At 36.7% G+C, this 13,954-nt stretch overlaps 1 protein-coding gene across 1 annotated transcript in view; it reads right to left on the minus strand.

Annotated features, from left to right (window-relative positions):
- UGGT2 (UDP-glucose glycoprotein glucosyltransferase 2) overlaps positions 1–13,954 on the minus strand; it is a 244,100-nt gene that overhangs the window by 110,752 nt on the left and 119,394 nt on the right. The window contains exons 19-20 of the mRNA XM_075199909.1: positions 12,724–12,822; positions 9,896–9,990 (exon numbers count right to left, since the gene is read on the minus strand). Of these exons, the coding sequence (XP_075056010.1) occupies positions 9,896–9,990; positions 12,724–12,822 (194 nt within the window). The remainder of the gene's footprint in view (positions 1–9,895; positions 9,991–12,723; positions 12,823–13,954) is intronic.

Consider the following 13,954-nt stretch of genomic DNA (forward strand, 5'->3'; position numbering starts at 1 on the left):
TCATATAAGTGCACTCTACAACACTCAATATAAGACTGTGCCTTGCTCTGATGGTCTTTGACACCCACAGGAGGTGGATTTGGAGAATATATAAGAGAACATTTAATCAAATCAGTTAAAATCCAGTTATCACCAGTAAGGAATTAGGTTAATTAAGATTACTACAAATTAATTGGTTTCCACAAGCCTGAAATGCAGCACTCGCAACCAAGAAGAAGAAAGTTCCTATTTGACCAATCATATCATAGAGCTTACCAGTGTACCTCGAGGAGCACCACATACAAATGTCAGCTGACATGCGTAACGTGTCCATGAGGTAAAATCTGTCTATATTTCTCTTTGCACTAATCTGATATCGTACCAGTTCTGGTGGAGATAAAGAGTACGGTGATGTGAAAATGCCACCTCACACCTCAGTGAGAATATTTGAATATAAATGCACTACAGATTGTATGGCTTTAACCGTTCCCAGTTCTATATATTATCCAAATCGATGAACAATGATCATTAAAAAAAGAAATATAAATAAATAAGTTATATTAATCATTATACCCTTTTAACTTTAATATTTCTAAAAAACAATTAAGTACATAACTCCTTATACACCGGCAGTATTTCAGTGATTGTAAAGCATGGAAGAAGAATGCAGTAATCTGCACAGCTCAAACAAATAGCTTTTAACAAGTCATGTTTCACTTAATATATACAGTACCAAAGGAGAAAGCTTTCCCTTGCAGTTAATCAAACCTGACAATGTCTAGAGCAGATGATGCCACAACGGTTTAGCCCTGTGGTCAAGTTTAAATAATAACACTGAAGTTTAGAACCACTGGTCTCTAACGCTTATAATTTAGACTGACAGTCTGTTGCTACCGGGGGTCACAACAAAGAATATGTTTCAGTGAATTTAGTATCTTTTACAAAATAGCTGACAAAATGGCAGAAAGGTTATGTTACAAAGACTCATTTTGTTCTTTGGTCTTACTAAAACCCATCTTTTTGTGTTAATTGTGATGTGCAGAAACCCTGACCTCCTACAGCTTATTTAGGACAAATGTTTGACGGAAAAACTGGCTTCTATTTAATCTAACAGGTTACGGAGTGTGATTGTAGAGAGAAATGACAATCTATTCTGAATATATTAAGCTGCAGCTTTCTAAAAACAATTTCAGGTGCAATAAAGGAAGTGATCCATAAGCTTATGAAGGCTTTCAAATAGAAATGCTTCCGTAACATGACCCCCACACACTACTAATGCTACCAATCTTTTCCTTCATTCAGAATCATCACAACTGTGAATGTTAACTATATTTGCAAAGTACTTTTCTTCAAAGAAAAACATGCATACAAAAGGGATTGTTTACAACAAACAAGAGGAACACACAAGCAGTAATCAGGTGTTTGTGATGTTTTATAGCTCACAATAAGGTTAGTAGGAGAAAATGTTATAGCTTTCACCCTGACACGAATGGTGGAATTTCCTTCAAAATAACAGTATGCTGAGACCAGTATCATAAGTGTGGTAACCCAATACTTCTAGCAAGAGAATTGTCATCCCCAACAGGGAGAAAAGCAAAACTTCCCCAACTGAGACCACAATGAATGAACACTTTTAAGAAAAATATTGTATATTAGGAACTTAAGGAAAAAGGGAGATGTTGATGGAAATGTTACCTTATACATGTAAAATTATTATGAATTAAATGAATATAGCATTGATACATAAACAAAACAAATCTTATAATCCTTGATAGTAACATGCTTTAATGTTGCTACAGTTATAGCAACCCAATTTGTTTTTATTTCTATGTAAGTTTTATACCAGCAATACTTTCTGACAAATATAAATAGCATAACTCTATAAATATTTAATTTCTACTAAATATGGTTTCTTTAGTATCTCGATCACTCGATGCAAATGCAAAGCATTGGGGTCCAAGATGATGGCCCTGATGGTCCCTTAGAATCTGGTGTTAAATAAGGTAAGCTTCTCTGTAGGTGTCTTTTCACTACTATCACAAGTCTCAAAGATAATTTGTTTTTAAACAAGTGCAAAGACAGAATAGATCTTAATTACCTTAACTATCTCCAAATAAATAAGCCACTCACTATTTTCTGCCCAAAAGTTGCTCCACTTAATTTACCTTTTTCTACTTCTCATGGTAGGGTTTCTCCCTCTTCACTTACTAATAGCTCTCTTGTCCTTTAATGTTATAACTTCCTATCTTTCCTTATTTATTTTCTCTTGCTGCTATCAGGGCTGTCAAGGATTACTCAATCCGAGGAAGACCCTTATACATGACTTTATTTAATTTCCTATAATTTACATACAAACAAACTTCTGTCAATTTTTTTTATGAGGCAGCCCATGGACTATGGCTGTATCTGATTATTTGAGCATAAGACATTTCTTGTGCACAGATAAGCAGAACACAGAAAAAATGACAGCATAATGGACCCAAAAACCACCATAGGCAAGCTTTAAGTAGATAAAATATAATAAATGTCCCAAATACAAAACCTTTTTAAAAATTAATAAAAATATAAAACAACTAGTATGTACAAATGAGCCTGTTAATGGCAGAATAATGCCAGAAGTGACCCGGAGTTGACTTTTATTGAAAATCAATTAATTTTATTACAACATTCTCATTATCGCAGTGAAAAGGTTAAAAGTATGTATAAAATGATAATGCAATTAACATGCAACCATCAATTGTTTCAGAACAGGACATTCAAAGTGTGTGTGTGTGTGTATATATATAAAATATATATATGTATATATATAAAATATATATATATATATATATATATATATATATATATATATATATATATATATATATATATATATATTTAATTTTTATATATATATATGCTGGTATTATAGTTTATGCTATCCTTAGGAACGTCTCAAGTCCCATAGTATATGCATTTCAAAAAAGGGAAACTCATACAATGTCAATGGTATTGACTATTAGGAACAGAGTCCCAATATATTCTCAGATAATTTCTGAGCCAAACATGGATCAAGCCTGGTGGTGATTGACCCACTCTGGGAGAACAGCGGGGGAATCTCCTTTTGAGTTTAGGCACAAGCAGTTGTTCAGCTCTTGTGCTGTTACTACAACACATAGACAAGCAAGAAAGCAAACCACTGTAACCTTTTTAAAACAATACATTTTTCATTGCTAACCCCTTGGAGTCCTCAAAGTCAATCCCTTCTGGGTGCAACGTAAACTGGTGTCTCCATTATTTAGTATGCCCAGGAAACAAGACAATAGGACAGGAGTGCAGCACGAGGAGCCACTTTTACTCAAGAGGCAAATCCTTACAATCCAGAATCAGATGCAAATTATATGCCAGGTCTTTACTAGCCATGAGGTCAATACCATTCCCTCTTATTTCCAAATGGTCCTACAATAAGGAGCAAATCTTCAAGCCAGAACTAGAAATAACTGAAATGTAGGTGCAGTTGGTGGAGTTTGAATTCCGATAAAACAGATGTTCTTATGAAAGGTGCTCACTATCAAACGCAACTTAGAACCCCAAGCTGGTTCTAAGTTGCAAAACTCTAATCATGTGTGGAATATTGGTGTAGTCCTTGATTGTGGCTTTCCAGTTATACATTTGGGTCTAGACTTACTAATCTGCGGGTTTGAAAAAGTGTAGATGTTGCCTATAGCAACCAACCAGATTCTAGCTGTCATTTATTTAGTGCACTATACAAAATGACAGCTAGAATCTGATTGGTTGCTATAGGCAACATCTCCACTTTTTCAAACCTGCAGTTTAGTAAATATAACCCTAGGTCTCAGCCATGATCAAATCTTCATTCTTTCATCTGAGGAACATTGAGTGTAGGAAGATCTTATGGTGAAATCAATTGCTTATTTCTAGCAAACAATCCTTTGTGTCCTTATTCTTGAACTATTGTAATGCACTCTACCTGGATCTCCCTCAAAAAGAAGCGCAGAATTTGCAACAGGAACAAAACGCCAAAGACAGGCTGTTAAATAATCTGACGCGTGCCTGCCACATAAAATCTGTTTCCATTCCCTTCACTGTCTGCCTGGTAAATCTGTTGAAATTTTGTCTTTTTGATATTCAGAGCCCTATACAACTGGGTCCTAGTTGTATAGGGCTTCCGATTCCTTATACTCACGCTCACTTCGATTGGCAGATAAAGGATTACAAGCAGTACCTAAATTCAACTATATTTCCTATGGAGCCTGAGCTTTTAGTTGTGCAGCTCACACACTTTGGAACTCACTGCCATACATAGTCCGAGAGGCCTCCTCTCTAGAATATTCAAAAACAGACTGAACAGTGTACTGGTTTACTTCATTAATGCACATTTACTTTTGTAACAATGTTTAGTTCTCTTTTCTGTAATCTGCTTAATATGTTTATTTTATCATTAAAATGTCTATTAGCATTCCCAGAAGGTACATCCAATATGATTGCACTATGTGATAGATGGTGTGGGAATGGCATTGTGGTCATTAGCTAAGCCACTTCAGCAAATCATCACGTCCTATAGTTAACTCTAACTAGAGAACTCAATAGAAAAAGCAAGACAATGATGAAACCAATGCAAGCATGAGGTCCTACCTACTAAATGCATGAATATAATTGTTGCCTGAGTAGCAACACCAGCAAGTTCTAGTATGAATAGTCTGGATGGACCATTGTGTATATCATATAATACATTCAGTATAATATGCTGGTCATGGTCACGCTGTAGGCCTGTATAGTTGACACTTGGTTAATTAATATGGTTGAAGTCTGCTACACACAATATATACAGCAAACACAAACTGAGTGCAGTAACCGATAGCAACCATATGTTTGATTTCATTTTCTAAAGTGGAAGTGGAAAAATGACAGTTAAAAGCTGTGAACCTATTTCAAATAAATGCCCCAGTTATGTTTTCTTTATCAATGAATTAAGTAACTCTTCTTTTGTCATGTGCACTGTTTTTGTGGCTAACAAAGTGGGTGGGGAAAACGTAAAGTAGGCAAGCGTGCATTCCAAATGCAAAATAATGCAATCTTTACTAGCATTCTACATATACTGTAAATAAGTATTTACATGCATTAACAGTTTGTTGAAACGCAAGATGTAGTCTGTACTATTAGAATATATGTACATTATTTTATTATACAAAATGATGACAAATTGTACATGTGCAACTCACAAAAAGGTTTTAATAGCAGTTTTTAATACTGCATCAGTAAAAAGTACCGCTAATGCAAAAAGAATGAGACATAGCAGAAAGACATTTTCCACTACAAACCATAAAGGCAAATACATTGTTCCACTGCAGCTTTGTTAATAAATAAATGCTCCGCTTATTGCTATTATGTTCTTGAAAAGAACAAAAACGGATTTCCCCATTAGAATGGATAGAAATCATATTATTTCGTTCCCAAGGTCCAGAAAGCTGTATCAAAATGATGTAAAAATTTATTAAAAATAAATAAATCTAAATAGTAGTTGACAATTTCTTTCTTTTTATCAGACATATTGAACCCCCCAAAAATACTGTACTGTCTTATGTGTAAGCAGGGCCGTCGAGAGGGGGGGGAGCGGGTACCCGGGCCTGGGCTTGAAAATTGCTACTAATTTTTAAATTTAAATTTTTTTTAAATCTTGCTTTTTTTATCTTTTATTTGAATAATTTCGTTGGTGGGGGGAGCTGGAACAAAAAAAAAAAAAAAGATCATACTCACATGACCCGCGGCGCCGCTTCCCTCCTCTCTTCTCTGCTCCATTCACACTGACTGTCGGGCGTGACGTCATCAAGTCACGCCCGGCAGTTAGTGTGGAGTGCCGCAGCCAGACAAGACAAAGCTAGAAGAAAGAAGAGAAGACAGAAGAGAAGAGAGGCACAGAGGAGAAATAAAAGGGAGAGAGGCACAGAGGAGAAATAAAAGGGAGAGAGGCACAGAGGAGAAATAAAAGGGAGAGAGGCACAGAGGAGAAATAAAAGGGAGAGAGGCACAGAGGAGAAATAAAAGGGAGAGAGGCACAGAGGAGAAATAAAAGGGAGAGAGGCACAGAGGAGAAATAAAAGGGAGAGAGGCACAGAGGAGAAATAAAAGGGAGAGAGGCACGGAGGAGAAATAAAAGGGAGAGAGGCACAGAGGGAAAAAGAAGGGGGAGAGAGGCACAGAGGGAAAAAGAAGGAGGGAAGGCAGCATGGAGGGCGCAGTGTGAGCATAAGGGGGCACAGTGTAGTTGTGATGAAGGGGCATAGTAATGTGTGTGTGATGGCACAGGAGGCTTGTTGCAATGTAGTGAGTGTGAGGTAGGTGGTGGCTAATTAATGGGAACTATTTTGTTTGTATGGTGATAGTGAGGCAATTTAATAGTGGGGACTATTAATTTAAGATGGGGTGGTTTGGGGTCTATTGAATGTTGGGGTGAGTTTGTGGAGAATGAGGTCTATTTATTAAATGTGACTGAATTATTTAATGGCAGTGATGGTTGCGGGGAATAGGTATTGCTGGGGCTGTTTGCAGGAAGGGAAATAGGTTTATTTATTAAATGTGAATACTATTATTTTAATGTTGGGGCTGGAGAAAGGCCTAATTATTAATCGTGGGTGCTATTGATTTAACGCCGGGGCTGGCTGTAATTTTCTAAATGTAGCCATTTTTTTTTCCCCAAATAGGGCCTCCAACATTCCAGAATTCAGACAAGCCACAACTGAAGAAACCAGCAGCCACAGGTGGAGGAAGTGAGAAGAACAGGTAGGACAGAGCAGCATAGTGTGTGAAATGTTGTGATTCTAGTAGGGACAATGCCAATGTTTGGTGAGTGTTTGGTGAGCCCAGTGGGCGCAGGCCAAGACTGAACTCTTTCTGTACACACTGCATTCTTCCTATACTACACAAGGGTGCTAGATGTCCTGAAAGTCAGGAGTGCTTGGACAAATGTCACGCTCCGGTGAATTCAGGACCTGGTGATTTTGATGTGCTAGCCACGCCCCCAATGGCGCATTACCACGCCCCCAATCATGTGACCACACCCCTGAAAAATTTTGCACTGCCGTTCGGCTTACTCAACTATAAGGGGGGCCCCATGAATTTGTTGTACCGGGGCCCTGAATTCCTCTTGGCAGCCCTGTGTGTAAGTACTGTACTTACAAAAAAAATGTAAAAACAAATTATTTTGCAAGACTTCAAATCGCATTGCTTTTGGGTACAGTTGACTTCCTTATTTGTCTGCATGCCCAGTCCAAACGCAAGTTCAAATTTTTTAAGTGTATAACAGTCATATGGCATAAAATAAAAACTGAGTAATATATCCAGTGGTCAAAGTGGGCTGGTACACGAAGGTATGTCATACCGCCACTTCTCCTACTGCCTTCATTTTAACTTCAATAGTATTTTTTATTTTTTAAAGTTTAAGGGATACAGGAAAAAAAATAAAAGGTTAGGAGGAGGGGAGGACCAGAAAAAAGAGAAGGGAAGGGGGGGGGGGGGTACATAGTAGGGTAGGCACATTACATCACAACAAAATTTAAAATTTACGGTACTTAGCACAATATGGACTATCAAGTCAGTAGGTCAGTAATACTGCGAGGAAAAGACTAGTAACATCAAGGAAGTCACACTCCCAGTGGGATATTATCGTTATAAGTGACTATGTAGATTCAGGCAAGGGTTCATTCAAGGTGAACTGTGAAAGGGGTAGCAATGAATCGGCTCAAGCTCTAATTGCCCCCTCACCTTCTGTAGTATATACATGCCAGGAAAACCACTTTATTAGGGTGATGAAGGGGATGAAGAATATAGCATCCCCCAAGTCTCCATTTCGAAGCTAAACTGAACTTTAGCCATCACTTTGTTTAGTGTTGGAAGGTCGGGGGTTTTCCAGTTTTGAGCTAGCGTTGCCCTAGCAACTATCAAAATGTGACAAAACACATATCTAACATGTAGAGGGAACTGTGGTGGGAAATGTTGTAGTAAAGCCACTTCCGGGGTGGGATCTACTTTTTGAGAAGTGATCTTATTAGCAAACTCAAACACCTGCTCCCAAAATGGGTGGAGGTGAGGGCAGCCCCAAAATATATGCATAATATCCCGTTGAGCCGCATGGTCTCCAACAAAATTTGGACTGAGCGGGCCACATCTTGTGGAGACGACTCAGCGTAATGTAAAGTCTATTAATTAACTTCACCAGCATTTCCGAATGATTTACACATTTGGACATTTGAAAAGAGTTAACAAATATTTTCTTCCATTGACCAGGGGTAAGCGTAATATTAAGGTCTGTTTCCCATTGTAGTTGGGATCTAGACTTAGTATCCAGTGTAGGAGGAAAGAGAAATTTATACCAAAAGGTAATACCTGCCCTATTAGAACCTTTCGTCAGTCTCGTATATAAAAGGGCTGGGGCCCGAGACAATTCCAGTCCTTGTCTGGGAAGGGTAGAAAACCAATGTCTAATCTGCAAGTATTTATAGAATTCCTGGGCAGGGAGGTGAAATTTATCCCGTATTTGCGAAAAAGACAAAAGCCTCTGCCCCTCAAGTAAGTCTGACCAAGATTTAGCCCCATTCTCAATCCAGCGATTTAGGTTTAATTCTGGAATGAGTTTTGCTACAGTTGCCAAAGAGATATTCGTAGTAGGGACAGTAAGATTTTGGCTATTGACAATAACCCTATCCCACACCACCAGAGAGTCTTTAATCATCTTGGGGAGGAGAGCCGTTGCCGGACGCCAGGATTTAGGGACCCAGACCAGGTCTTCCAATGGGAACCTCAGACACAATGCCCTTTCTAAGTCAACCCACAGTTTCTGATTTGAGGGAAGAGACCAATCAATTATTTGGGATAATAAACAAGGGTGGTGATATTTATGTAAACCTCGCAGCATGCCCATGATTTGGTCAATGTAGTTAGCTGCTGAATCAGAGCCGTATAATTTAGATTGATTGTGCTATCTAGAGAAGGAGTAATCTTTATGCCTAGGTACGGAAGAGCCGCCGTTTTCCAGGAGTATTGAAAAGTTTTTTTTAAGATGTTTTATCCTCGAAGGGGGGATGTTTACAGGAAGGGCCTCAGATTTAGCTGAGTTAAGTTTATAATATGATGCTCGGCTATAGGCCTCAAGTATATTATGAAGAGCTGGCAGCGAGGTCTCCGGGCTGGTCACAAATAATAATACCTACTGCCTTCATTTTAATACTATTAAATTCACTTACATTCCCATTACATTTTTAACCATCACTTCTAAATTTCCATTTCGACCACTGGTTAGATCGAAAAAGTGCTAATAGAACCTGGTAACAGCGGGGGTTTACTGTAAATTATTACCTTTCATTTCTATTACAGACAGCTAAAGCCACTCCCACATCGTTAGGACAGTGTCCCGATGGGATCTGATACAGATCAAAAAGCTGACATGGAATTGCCCCTGTGTGTGAACCAACCAATTCACACTGCACATTTCTGCAAAGTAGGTCAGCCTAGCAGTCATTTAATTAGTGAAGTATCTCTCTCATATGATAGCAACCTGCTGAAGGGTGAAAGAGAGATTGATGGCAATATTTAGGCAAGCATAAACACTAGTTATATCATCTATATTACTCAGCTCATTAATACACAGCCTTTTATAAATATTATTGGCAAATAGTGGCTTTACTCGCCGTTCTGTAATGTTATGCAATTATATGCATGGATTTTAAGAGAACTTGGAGCAGTATGCCCCTTACAAACGAACGAACACCAAGAACATCCTAGTGGTCATCAACTATGCAAAGCTAAAATTCAATATAAATCAAAGAATATATTCGATAGAGCAATCTCTGAAGTTGGTGTCATGCCCACCATGCATATTGTACAGTACAACATGAAATAACAGAAATTAGTAGCACTGTACCATGTGTTTCACAGCTTTTGCAAGCAGTTGTCTCCCAGCTGGCTTGTCAAAGTCAGCAATAATCCAGATGGTGACTGCATAAATTACATCCTCATCTGAAAATAACAAATACCACAATCTAAGCATCTCAACACTGGCATAATTAACATTACACACTGTACAAATAACAGATTATTATTTAACATGCTCAAAAATATATTAACTATGAAATCTCTTCACATCAATTAAATGTGACATGTAAGGGCAATAATGTCAGCAGCACATTTACAAAGGTTATTAACAACAGATACCAAACAAAATGTACCTTCAAAAGTTATTCATATATAGTACGAAACATTACATATAATTTAATTTTACTTTTTTTAAGCATAAAAAAAGTTATTCTAATTCAGGAGGTCTCCAATATGCTGGAGACAGAACTATAACTACTAAAACCTTAGAGCCATTGCCATTCAGTTTACATTCACAAATTCACTCCAACCCCAACCTCCAGGTAAGTATGACAGCAGCTATCACTCTAAGAAGATCCAAGGAAGCATGTAGCTAAGGAGTCGTAAACAAACATTAAGTATTTGAAGCACCATAGTTAATAGCTCCTCACTTCCATGAAGCCCCCAGGGACTGCTCTATGCAGCCGATTTTCCAGGGGCTCCATTGCTCCTCTCAAAGGTTGAAAAGCTTCCACAGACAGAAAACCTGGTGATGCTGCGAAGGAGGGGTAAGTGGAAGGACCAATTAGAAGCCACAATGATAGATTTACACCCCTGCCCATCTGCATCCATTTTAAAATGATGAAGTAAAATTTCCACCACTTTTAGGTGGTAACACAGCTTTAAAGTGTTTATACATTATCTCTGTATTTTCTTTGCTGCTACTTAACCAGTGTCAGCTATACAATAAATACTCAGGATTATGGAGTGTTGGACATTAATGTTGACCAATTAGTAATTAAGAGTAGTATGGGTCAAGGCCTAAAAAGCAGGTAACTTATGTGGACTGACATGACTTCTGATAAGTTTTTATTTTTCATATTAGAAGCAATATCTATTTATTTGTGGCCGATGCAATTCTCAGCCATGTGGTGCCAAACATCACTGCGTGGTACATCTGCACTCATATTCTGGGTACTGCCGTACCCTAACATTGCCGATTTTCCTGTGCACCTCTATTGGGTGCAAAGAAAAATCTGATGTTGCATTACCGCACAGTGCCTTTGTGAACATTACGGAGGCATTCTACGGCTACATCACTGGGAATTGAATCAGCCCCTTTGATTAGTATTAACTTGCTCTTATAGTTGAAAACAAGAAAATGACCGGCTTCTTGCAGTACTAAGGGTTTGCACACAACTACAACATTGTTGCAACAAAGTAAAGAGCTGTAGCCTTGGTTCTATTGAAGTAAACAGGAGAGAATGGGGATGTGAGCACTGCATGAACTATACTATCTTTGCAAACTAAATTGATACATGTCAGGTCACAAGCAGGCTATTTAGGAAGAAAAAGTTTAATGCATACTTACTTTTATACTAGAAGGCAGCAGTTAATATTAGTTTGCAAATCATCTTATCATCAACTGAGGTATATATACTAACATATATGTGACAAACAGCAGCTTGAAGCTTTTGTTTGGAAATAGTGGGTATTGGAAGACTGATTAAGTCAAGCTGTATTTTTAGGGAAGAGCTCACAGCCCACAATAAGGCATTTTTTAACAGCTGATGGAATAACGCAAAATTATTTTTCACTGCCAGTAGAATAAAAGCAATGCAATCACTCAATGTTTTGTGACTCACAGAAAACATAGTATTCACTAAACACTCTTTAAGAAGCAAGAAATAGTTTCACAAAACATTAAGTGATTTTTCTGTAATACAAGTAAATTAAAAAAAATGCTTGTGCCTCAAACTGCCTTTTTTTTTTTTGTTTCTACAGAAGCTTCGTTTTTCTCTGTTGTTCATTTGTCCAGAAGTTAGATCTGGCCATCATGATCTGTTGTGATCAGTGATGATGTGTCTTGCCTTCCAATAAGCCCAACTCACCTGTCAGAGCCCTTCACAAATGTGAGGCTATATATTGCAAACTACTTATCCTACTGCATTGAACAATTTCAGCACATCTTTATCAATAATATTTAAACAAAAATATATACACAATTATGATGATCATTATGATTATTATCAAGCACACAAAACATGAGAGGCTCTAGATGCAGAAAGATATAAAGTGAGATGGATCTTCAATAAATCATGTGTATTTATTAAACACAAAATCCCAACTCACAATTACCTGGTGATATAATAATTGTGGAATAGCGCTTTGAACAATTTACTTGTTGTGAGGAATAGTCCAGTCATAATCAGGAGCACCACAAGTTTCAATGAAATGCACTCTGGCCAGCAGAAGAGGTCATTTTCCTAGACACTTTTAGCTCTCCTGACTGTGGTTGACCACTTTACTGATGGTCAGTGTTCTCAGCCGATTATTATGTCACCAGATATTTTGAGTATATTTACATATTTTCTGAATTGTATAGTTTTAATAAATAAACTGGTTCTACTCAAGATCAGTCTCTTTGTAATTTTATGTGTAAAGTGCCTTCCAGGTTTTGTGTATGTGAATTGAGCTTCACCAGTGTCTAGGTTACAAAGATGAAATATTCTTAATAAAGATTTTTCTATCTTTAATTCTGATTGTTTTACCCTTATATATAAGGTCCTTATATATAAATATATATTGTGTATGCTTAACTTCTTTTGTTTTCTTTCTACATATACGAACATAAAAGTATACATAGAAATAACTGTTAATGGAAAAAAATATATATACCTTCTTTCGTTACATATTTCATGTTTTCAGAAACAACTGCACTCTTGTCTTGAGAATCCAGGTAAACAAAAGTTTCATAATCTTGAAAATTATATGTAGCTGCAGGATTAAGATAATGAAATAACAATTAAGAAGTTGTCTTAGTCTATATATCTATGTATATATATATATATATATATATATATATATATATATATATCTATATCTATCTATATATATATATATCTATATATGTATATATATATATCTATATATATATATATCTATATATTATTTTTTTTTTCAGGAACTATACAAATTACCGTTTGAAACCTTCTCCCACATCATTTAACTACAGTACTCAAAAGCCAAACTTGTATTTGATTTCCCTTGACTAAACTAATGACTTTACAGTACAAGTGTTAGCTGCAAATACTGGACAATGTAAGAAAACACAATGAATTAGGTACTGTAAGCTAAAGCAAATTGGGAAGGGTTACAAAATTATTTGAGGTTGTAGATGTCCCCAATTGTAAAGTGCTATGAAATTTGCTGGGGCTATATAAATAAATGATGATAAAATGTACATAATATCCTATGCTTTTTTTTTATAAAAAAAAGTTTAATACATGAAATAGTGTAAACTTTACATTATAAACCTATTACTTTGAAAATACAGTTGTTTTTAATTCACAAAAATATTATTATTTAACATGTTTTTTTATAGATAACACAGAACACTGCCAGATACAGTAGATATGGAAAATGTATCAGACATATTATTACCACTATATTGGTAGATGCATAAGGTTTCTCTGTTTCATGTCTTCTAGCTATCAGATACAGTAGGTATGGAAAATGCCTCACTGTTTTTAATTAAAGTATGTACATCAACTGCTACAACGCTCATCCTCTTCTAATCTGAACCTGACCTCACCTTGTTGTACTTCACAGCTCTGCAAATTGTGTTTTTTAAAAGTATGTAACCTGTGTTAGGGTGCTGATTATTTAAGCATATTTTATTACACCATCCTAGCCAGGCTCTCATTTAGCCCAAGTAAGACAAATAGATTTTTTTTTATCAGCTGACCATTTAGCACAGATGAAGATAGTTTGTATTATACCCAACTAGATCTTAGCATTCACCCTAAGGGAAGACATGCTAGGGTTTTTCTACGCTATGTATTAGTAAATGCACAGTTGAATTACACAGTTGAACAATCAGGGAACATCTGATGCCTGCCAGTAACAA

Source organism: Mixophyes fleayi, chromosome 2 (assembly GCF_038048845.1).
Source record: "Mixophyes fleayi isolate aMixFle1 chromosome 2, aMixFle1.hap1, whole genome shotgun sequence".
Taxonomy (NCBI): Eukaryota; Metazoa; Chordata; class Amphibia; order Anura; family Limnodynastidae; genus Mixophyes; species Mixophyes fleayi.